At 44.4% G+C, this 10,748-nt stretch overlaps 1 protein-coding gene across 1 annotated transcript in view; it reads right to left on the reverse strand.

Moving 5' to 3' along the window:
• Positions 1-2,981: 2,981 nt before the first annotated feature.
• The window catches only part of cavin4a (caveolae associated protein 4a), a gene marked incomplete at both ends in the record, with an annotated part of 16,261 nt that continues 8,494 nt past the window's right edge, over positions 2,982-10,748 (reverse strand). The window contains 3 exons of the mRNA XM_083658945.1: positions 2,982-3,185; positions 3,545-3,627; positions 4,793-5,108. Of these exons, the coding sequence (XP_083515071.1) occupies positions 2,982-3,185; positions 3,545-3,627; positions 4,793-5,108 (603 nt within the window). The remainder of the gene's footprint in view (positions 3,186-3,544; positions 3,628-4,792; positions 5,109-10,748) is intronic.

Below are 10,748 nucleotides of genomic sequence, written 5' to 3' on the forward strand. Positions count from 1 at the left end.
AACATAAATGTACGATTTTAAATATACAAATATACATTCTATGTTTTTTTTCTTCCCAGACTAGACTAGACCCTATACTAATGTATAAAGACAGTTATGGATGTATAATGACAGTTATGGATGTATAATGACAGTTAGAGATGAGACAATATGTTGAAATTCAATATATCGCAGAAAAATGAATAGCGATATCGGCTCCATGTTATTCTGCTGTAGTCATCACTAATGAGACTCTTGACCATCAGTTTCACAAGCTCTCCATCTAAATTATACTATTGTCACTTTGTAATTATATATTTTTAATTGTTCTTTTACATTCTAGCAGCCAATGGCATCGCTGGAAAGATTTGTGTCTTGGAAATTAACAGAATTCTGCACAGTCAGACTTTGATGTCACTGAACTTTTATTGATTATGTCAAATCGTGGTTGTATTGAATCACGAACCACAGATTGCGTATGGAATCGAGGATCCGAATATTGTCCCTCCCCTAATTACAATCCTATGTGAGCAAAGCTTCTGCAGAAGCAATTAATCTATTAGTCGATTGAGGCTGCTATTGCGTCCAAAACGCTAAATGAGATTAACCTAACATAACTCATCTTTTGCACTAATATACATTCTGTATGCTGTGTCCAACTGAACGTCAAAAGAAACTATCAATAAAGCAGCAAATTGCAAATACATTCATACAGCAAAGAACTAGCAGCACTAAACAAGCTTTGAAGCTACCGACAGCATCTCAAATCCCACTACAGTCACGTTCAAAAACGTTGAGTCAATCTAACTAACGTCTATAAAAGAGTACGTTGAGTCAATCTAACTAACGTACATTGAGTCAATCTAACTAACGTCTATAATATATCACAATAGCAGCACATACGTTTTAGATAGGCTTCGCATCACCACTTGAACTACTTTGGCTAAATTATTCTTATTGATAACTAAGATAAATTATTCTTATTGATAACTAAGATAAATTATTCTTATTGATAACTAAGGGATCGGGGTTTCTACAAAGTTCATGCAAATGCTATGTTTTAGTTTTACCACGAGGTATGTGCCGTTAACCACGCTCAGGCAAACTAAAAGCTGCCCTCAGCAAGACTTTTATGCAAAGGTTTTATGAGCCCAAATTTAATTCTGATGTTGTGTCTGCTCCGTTCACAGGGCTTCTGGGTATTGAAGTCCTTAAGTTACTTATTTCTGCCATTTGCCAGAGGTGTGACCAAGTCACACTTTGCTCAACTCCCAAGTCAGTTCCAAGTCTCAAGTCAAGTCCCAAGTCTAAATGTAGATTACAAACCAAGTCAGAATAAATCAAGAGTCCAGTATGAAGTTACTATGTTAAAGAAAACTAAATATCAGGACTTTTCAATGCAAGATGGTTTTAACAGGATGCAAACTTGGTAAGAGCATCATGAGTTTGATTTCTATAATCAGTTTCAACATACAAACTCAGAAAACAGATTTAAAATTCAGTCGGCAGACAGAAACCTTCTCAAGTCATCAAAGTACAAGTCAAAGTCAAGTCCCAAGTCTTCTCTTCATGCATCAAGTCAAGTCCCAAGTCTTCTCTTCATGCATCAAATCAAGTCTCAAGTCTTCTCTTCATGCATCAAGTCAAGTCTCAAGTCTTCTCTTCATGCATCAAGTCAAGTCTCAAGTCTTCTCTTCATGCATCAAGTCAAGTCTCAAGTCTTCTCTTCATGCATCAAGTCAAGTCTCAAGTCTTCTCTTCATGCATCAAGTCAAGTCTCAAGTCTTCTCTTCATGCATCAAGTCAAGTCTCAAGTCTTCTCTTCATGCATCAAGTCAAGTCTCAAGCAAGTAAACCTGTGACTTGAGTCCAAGTCATGTGACTCGAGTCCTCTGGTGTGACTCGAGTCCTCTGGTGTGACTCGAGCAGAATTGCCAAGTGCAGCTTTAATTTGCATCTATCCTATTAACTGAAGATGCCTTCAAGCGCCGCGCGTTAAGAGCGCCCTTTAGCTCCGCCTCCTCTCCAGTGGTCGCAGCTCGTTAGATCTGTTTAGCGTTCAGAAGCCAGTCTGACATGATCCATGTTACAGTATAATGTCTATTATTTTCTTACCAGACTGCTCAGAGACCAGCTGAGGCCTGCACTGACCAATTGCACGTTCCAGGTTCAGGTGATATGTACATTATACATTCAGATCTCACGATTAATACACAAACTTCCCTTTAACATTCATCAAAACTTTAAAAGTTTCCTCCGCCTTTTGCCATCTTTCTTTTGCCTTCAGCCAACTGGTGCAAATAAGTCCGAACCTCACTGGGACGTTTACCCCGGTCACTAACACAACAACCTGCTTCTGTAGTTCGGACTTATGAATTATAGTAGTCATCGTTGATCAGCACAAGTTGATCTCGAGTTGAGGACTGAATGTACCAATTAAGTATGCTTTTTGTTACTGCAACTACACCAATAATTACGGTAATTGACGGCCTGCTCTAGAGACTTCCATTGGCTGAACCATCTTGTGACATACTGCCATCTTGTGGTACTTGTATGTTACTACAAACTACAGATACACTATGTATCAGGCACCAGAAGTTTACCGATATCCACCGTTGTTTTTTTTAAGTTTTTTTAAATTATTCTTATTATTTTTTTACCATCGCCTGAATTTGGGGCCGGCTTTTATTTGTCCATGTTGACCACGCCCCCCAGCCATGTTGACCACGCCCCCCAGCCATGATCAGAGACCTGGCTTTACTTGACTATATTACAGGAAATATCACCCGGCTGACACTCTGTTGTCTGAAGAGGCAGATCAGCACCAACGCCCAACACAAGATCTTCTTACATTTTAACACATTCCAACAACTAAAAATGTCCATCGCAGATGTTGACCAATCACAGACCTTCTCTCTTTTCCCTGGGCACTCCAAGCCCAAAAGTCCCGCCCCCTCCACAGGTCACTCGCTGCGTGCGTAGCAGCCACGCGACCGGTGGACCTACTTCCCGGTGTACTCCTCCTCCTTCCCATCATCCTCTCCTATCCGGGTGGCGCCCGCCTCCTCCACAGGCCCCTCCCTCTTGGTTTCCGTGACGACCTCGGTGTAGGCCACGTCCTCCTTGGCTGGTGCCACCGCCTCCTCACCCTCGCCAGCACCCTCGGCGCCCTCCTGGCCCTCAGCGACGGTCCGCTCCTTCTTCAGCTTGATACGGAACAAGGTTATTATCGTTAACGAAAACTGACAAAATAACAACAACTGTGTGAAAAACATTTAGGTTAAAAGCACTACCGGTATATGCGATTTTGTTAGCCCACTAGATGTCGCACCAGAGCAGCAGCATCAGACATAAACAAATTATAATCTAGAAACACATGGGGATGTCTTCCAACCCCTGCAACATGCTGTTGTGGGACATCATGCAACATGATGTCCCACAACAGCATGCAAAATGCTGCATAGTTCCTAGTGGTTTGCTGACATCTAGTACGGCTGAATATCACATTTAGTGCCTTTAACTGAAATAAAAATAAAAGCTAATGAAGATGTTCAATGATAATAACCTTGATGCGGAATGTCTCCTTGGTGGGCGCTTTTTTGGCGATGTTGGTCTTCAGACGCTCGCCGGACTGCTTCATCCGCTCACCTGTATGGATGGAAATGGATCAGATTTGATTGACACCAGCAGGACCCCTAAACTGACACCACTTAGACCACGGACCCCCATTCATGTCCCAGGGTCCCCCAACTGATCAGATTTTTGCTTTTAGATGTTTTATTACCGAACGTGTTTGAGACCCATGAACAGTCCTACATTCTGTCATTGTGTTACTTATGGATGGAATTATAGTGAAAATAAATGATTCACCTTTTTGCTGGGGACCCCCTGGAACCCCCTCAAGGACTCCTGGGGCCCCCGGACCCCACTTTGAGAACCACTGCTCTACTGGACAATCTAATCCAGTGGTTCCCAAATGGTGTGTGGCTTAAAGCATGTCCAGGTGTGCCATTTTGTGAGAACCATACATTATTATTGCAAAATAGCCTAAAACTATACAAAATAAAATTTTAATGTAGTATATTAGTACTTAGTTTGTACACACTCATTTCCAATACAGAGGCAAATGATATACGCAAAAAAATCTTTCAAAGATAACGTTAAAAAAGAGAAATACGTGAGGGGACACACACACACACACACACACACACACACACACACACACACACACACACACACACACACACACACACATACATACATACATACATACATAAACACACACACACACACACACACACACACACACACACACACACATACATACATACATAAACACACACACACACACACACACACACACACACACACACACACACACACACACACACACACACACACACACACACACACACACTTTTCAGTGTCCCCCTCTTTTCAGTTCCATTAGCCTACAGTCCACACATTTGAATGTTGTGACCTGTCTGGTGTAAATGGGTGTGTTGATAGGTGTTGCTGCTTCGATGGAGTAATTTTCACAAAGTTTCAAATTAATTCCTGAATTATTTGGTCAATAAATATTTCATGAGTAATATAGTAGTAGTTATTTAGCATTAGTAAATAAAAAACATTTAGGGCCCTATCGTCGTCAAACGATATCTGCTTTTTGCCCCTAAATTAAAGTGCTAAATTACCACTTTTACCACGATAGGGCCTTTAGAGTGATAAGTGTGCCTTGAGAGTTTGTCTTTGTTTGTCAAAATGTTTGAAAACCACCGATCTAAACGGTTCTCCATTCCCCATCCCGACTCGCCTGCCTGGTGCATCTTCTCCCTCCTCTCGGGCGACACCATCTTGTCGCCTAGGTTGTGGAACTTGGAGCCCATGTTGTCCTTGGTCTTGCTCATGTTCTCCTTGGAGAAGGCGGCCTTGATGGTGGCCGTGCTCTTCAGCACAGACTTCTTCATGCGCTGGGCACGGGTGGAGTCTGGCTCCTCCACGCTCAGGTACTCCTCATCAGACGACAGGTCGTTCGGGACATCGTAGGCGTCAGGCTCCACCTCCAGCCCCTCCAGCCCCGCCCCTCTGGGACCCTTGGTGACAGCCACCGAAGGAACCTCTGTCTCGCCCTGCAGAGAGGAGACATTGTTTTCAAAGGTGGCTTTTCAAAGTCTGAGACAAAGCTTGGAAAAAGGTGCGTCCCTCGCTCAATTCCTGGCTGTCTATCAAATCAGGATTAGTGTCCTCTAGTAAGAGAGTGGCGTCAGTGGAGGACCAAAATGCGAGACTCATTAGCCAATGAACAGCCAGGAATGGGTCTCGCGCTACTTTTGCATGCTAAAATAAAGCTGATAATGTACAATTTGATTCAAGGGGGGACAAACCCTTTCAGAGTACAACACAAACTGTCTATTTTGCTGCAACTCGACAGTGCTGCTTTTTTTACTCAAGAGTTCCACTTTCTACTTCCTGGAAAAAAACTGGTCCATTGGAGCGAATGGAGATGTCGGAACTCTTCTATTATACGACTCTGATCAGGATGATGTTACTTGATCCAATAGACCCTCAACAATTGAGCCAAGATAACCTGATTTTGCTGTTTGACTTACAGAATAGAAATACATAGAAAGGGTCTGTCTGAAGGAATTTATTTGTTTCGGACTCTGGGAAAGTGGGAAGAACTGTCAAATCCCCCAAAACGACTGTATCTCTGAACTATCTCTTTAACCAAATCACAGACATTTAGGCTTTTCTATGTGATCTCCTTTTGATAACTATATTTCTTTCACTTCCATTCACTCCTCCTCCCCTGAAACTGCTTGGAGCCCCTCTTGGGGAGGCCCGCCTCCCACTTTGAAAACCTTTCTTTATACAGGGGGAGTCTCACTGAGAGCACCTTCACACCTAGTGCAGTGGTGAGAGCACCTTCACACCTAGTGCAGTGGTGCTCCAACCTTTTCATGTGAAGCCCCGCTAAACTGAAACAAATCATCATACGATTATTATCATATATCGTATCATGGTGTACCATGATAAGATGTTGTTGTCCCAGGGTCCCCCGTCTGATAAGATATTTGCTTTTAGATGTTTTAATACAAAACATGTATGAAACCCATGACCAAAATAGTCCTACATTCTGTCATTGTGTTACTTATGGATGGAATTATACTGAAAATAAATGATCCCCCTTTTTGCTATGGGCACTGGAACCCCCTCAAGGACTCCTGGGGGTCTCCGGACCCCATTTTGACGACCACTGACCTACAGAGTCCAAAGCCTTTAGTGCGACTCGTTTTTATTGATTTATCGTCAGATTATAATTGTATGAAGCCTCACATTTGAGCACAAAGGTTAGGAAGCATCCCACAACATTGATCCTGGCGTGAGATGTTGGCTGATGGACTTCTTCACTTCGCAGCATGTGGAGATTAATGGCATTTTACCAGGTCTCCCTTTTAAAAGAGATTTTTGATCTCAATGAGACTTACTTTCATGTTGTTTGTGCAAATTTCTCTCATGCTTTTTGTATTGCAAAACTGCATTCTATTGTTGACTGGGTATCTTCTGCATGGTTATAATTACAGGGTATCTTCTGCATGGTTGTAATTACAGGGTATCTTCTGCATGGTTATAATTACAGGGTATCTTCTGCATGGTTGTAATTACAGGGTATCTTCTGCATGGTTGTAATTACAGGGTATCCTTGCATGGTTGTAATTACAGGGTATCCTTGCATGGTTGTAATTACAGGGTATCTTCTGCATGGTTGTAATTACAGGGTATCTTTGCATGGTTGTAATTACAGGGTATCTTCTGCATGGTTGTAATTGCAGGGTATCCTTGCATGGTTGTAATTACAGGGTATCTTTGCATGGTTGTAATTACAGGGTATCCTTGCATGGTTGTAATTGCAGGGTATCCTTGCATGGTTGTAATTACAGGGTATCTTTGCATGGTTGTAATTACAGGGTATCCTTGCATGGTTGTAATTACAGGGTATCTTTGCATGGTTGTAATTACAGGGTATCTTTGCATGGTTGTAATTACAGGGTATCTTTGCATGGTTGTAATTACAGGGTATCTTTGCATGGTTGTAATTACAGGGTATCTTTGCATGGTTGTAATTACAGGGTATCTTTGCATGGTTGTAATTACAGGGTATCTTTGCATGGTTGTAATTACAGGGTATCTTCTGCATGGTTGTAATTACAGGGTATCTTTGCATGGTTGTAATTACAGGGTATCTTTGCATGGTTGTAATTACAGGGTATCTTTGCATGGTTGTAATTACAGGGTATCTTTGCATGGTTGTAATTACAGGGTATCCTTGCATGGTTGTAATTACAGGGTATCCTTGCAAGGTTGTAATTACAGGGTATCCTTGCAAGGCTGCTGGATTCGCGTCAGATCATGAGATCACGATCACATGAAAAATCCATCTTGCCACGCTCGACCAATCAGCATCCAGAGGCAGATATGGGCCGGCTTTGGTTTGACGACAGCGAGAAGCAAGTCTGTGATAGATGTGATAGACAGATGGTTCATCCAATCACCTGCAAAGTAGCTTTTTGAAAAGGTTTGCCTAATCCCAGATGGTTCTGTGAAAACAAACCATCTGATAGCGTCAGGTTAATTCCAGGGGTTCATGGTAATGTTCTATGTTTGATTGGGGGTTTAGTGCCTTGCTCATGGACACCTTGTCGTACAGTATCGGGGTGTGTGAGTGACATTCCATTCTCTCCAGCCATTACCCTGCTGAAGCTGCTGCTTGGCTAGGCTTCTCGTCAGGATCAGGATGGTCACATGATATCCTCTGGGGGATCTTGTCTGAGCTGAGCTGCAGCCTCTCGCCTCAGAGTCCATCTGGGACGTCCCGGGATCCAGTTCTGCTATTTTTACACAGGAGGAGTAACTGAGTCTGCTCCAGACAGGAAGCTGCAGGCTAACGCTAGCCTTGCTGGCATCAACCACACCTGCAACCCAAGGATAGTCTCAACACCAGACCCATGAGAGTACACTACGTTACTGCATGCTGCAGATCTCTCTCTGGGTCTGATACACTATGTTACTGCATGCTGCAGATCTCTCTCTGGGTCTGATACACTACGTTACTACATGCTGCAGAGCTCTCTCTGGGTCTGATACACTACGTTACTACATGCTGCAGATCTCTCTCTGGGTCTGATACACTATGTTACTACATGCTGCAGATCTCTCTCTGGGTCTGATACACTACGTTACTACATGCTGCAGATCTCTCTCTGGGTCTGATACACTATGTTACTGCATGCTGCAGATCTCTCTCTGGGTCTGATACACTATGTTACTGCATGCTGCAGATCTCTCTCTGGGTCTGATACACTATGTTACTGCATGCTGCAGATGTCTCAGATAGGGGCGGCTTTAGCTCAGGAGGTAGAGCGGGTCGGCCAATGACGCAAGGGTTGGCGGTTCGATCCCCGCTCCCTCCCAGCTGCTGTCGTTGTGTCCTTGGGCAAGACACTTAACCCTCCTTGCTCCCGATGGTGTGTAGGCACCCTGCGTGGCAGCCTGCCGCCATCGGTGTATGAATGGGTGAATGTAGACTATCTACTGATTGTAAAGCGCTTTGGATAAAAGCGCTATATAAATGCAGGCCATTTACCATTTACCATGTCTCTGTGTCTGATACACTATGCATGGTCGCCCACCCAACCTGACTGTTGAACAAATCACTCTCTCATTGGTGCTACGACCTGTCAGTCATTACATTTTGACCCCTAGCAGATTCTGACTAGATATAAATAACTAACTAGGCCTACTGCTGCTGACAGAGCAGATTCTGACAAGATATAAATAACTAACTGCTGCTGAATTGAGTTGAGTTGAAGTGAATCTCTGTTTACAAACCCTTCAGTTTGTGGAAGACCGACATCCGGTCAGAGGAAACTTATGCTGATGGAGCGAAGAAACTAATGCATTCACCAATACTATATATATATATATATATATGCTTGACCAGAGCAACAGATCACAGAATCACTGATTTGGCCTTTTATCATGGAGGAAGATACTTTTAAATGACATTGACGTTTGGCTGAGCTGCTTGTTTCAGAGCAGCCTGCATCAGAGCCTGAGCAGCCTGCTTCAGAGCAGCCTGCATCAGGCCTGAGCAGCCTGCATCAGGCCTGAGCAGCCTGCATCAGAGCAGCCTGCATCAGAGGAGCCTGCATCAGAGGAGCCTGCATCAGAGCAGCCTGCATCAGAGCAGCCTGCATCAGAGCAGCCTGCATCAGAGCAGCCTGCATCAGGCCTGAGCAGCCTGCATCAGAGCAGCCTGCATCAGAGGAGCCTGCATCAGAGCAGCCTGCATCAGGCCTGAGCAGCCTGCATCAGAGCAGCCTGCATCAGAGCAGCCTGCATCAGAGGAGCCTGCATCAGAGCAGCCTGCATCAGAGCAGCCTGCATCAGAGGAGCCTGCATCAGTGCATCAGAGCAGCCTGCATCAGAGGAGCCTGCATCAGAGGAGCCTGCATCAGAGCAGCCTGCATCAGAGGAGCCTGCATCAGAGGAGCCTGCATCAGAGCAGCCTGCATCAGAGGAGCCTGCATCAGAGCAGCCTGCATCAGAGCAGCCTGCATCAGAGGAGCCTGCATCAGAGGAGCCTACATCAGAGCAGCCTGCATCAGAGCAGCCTGCATCAGAGGAGCCTGCATCAGAGGAGCCTGCATCAGAGGAGCCTGCATCAGAGCAGCCTGCATCAGAGCAGCCTGCATCAGAGCAGCCTGCATCAGAGGAGCCTGCATCAGAGCAGCCTGCATCAGGCCTGAGCAGAGTCAACTCCTCGTTCGGCAACACAAACAAGTCAACTCCATATCTTACGGCCAGTGCAAGTGTTATCTCTGCTAGTTTCTAGTACTCAAAATCTTTCTTCTTCTTCTTTTATTAATTACCACTGCGTTAACAAAGAGCATGGAAGGAAAGAGACGACACTCCGGCCATTTTTGGAAACAGAATGCGCCTCGCAGTGGTCAGCTGCGGTAGCGCTGGCCCCTATAATCAGCCTCTCTAAACAGTAACTCAACGGGAGTTGAACCTCGGGTCCTTTTCATTAGGTATTTATCTTGAAAAAACTAAACAAAGAAAACTCAATCAAGATTTGCAGTACGCCCGGAAAAGATGTGAATCCCCAAAGTTTAGAGTGTTCTCCCGTTGAGTTACTGTTTAGAGAGGCTGATTATAGGGGCCAGCTGACCACTGCGAGCCTGTGCGAGGTTCTTTTGGCGCTGTCACGCTTCCAAAAATAAAGAATGGCGGAGGCTGCTGGGCGCCGATGTTGCAATGGGGCAATATGGAGCTGTCATTTCTTTCCATAAAAGTTCTTTGGCGTTAATACATTAAAGAATGTGTTTCTGCCACCCTAGTGGCAATAAAAAAAAGTTTTTTTAATGCTAGAAACTAGCAAAGATAACGCTTGCCCTTGCACTTGCACTGGGGGTAAGATATGGCTCGATGTCTCTTCCTATCATCGTCCTGGGCCTGCAGTACCTGCAACGCCCTACAGGTGACTTTGGATATGAAAGCCAATTAATCCTAATTAAGAGGCAGCCACTCATTAATCAAGGCAGATCGTCAGAGCGCGGCCAGACGGTGTGAAGCGCGGCCAGGCAGCGTGAATGACACAATAATTACAGCGGCAGGGAATGTGGGTCAAGGCTCTTCTTAATAACCTTCAGTGAGACCTGCTCTGTGGATTTACTTTTACATTTACACACTTTTAGACACCACTC

Source organism: Poromitra crassiceps, assembly GCF_964638095.1.
Source record: "Poromitra crassiceps genome assembly, chromosome: 23".
Taxonomy (NCBI): Eukaryota; Metazoa; Chordata; class Actinopteri; order Beryciformes; family Melamphaidae; genus Poromitra; species Poromitra crassiceps.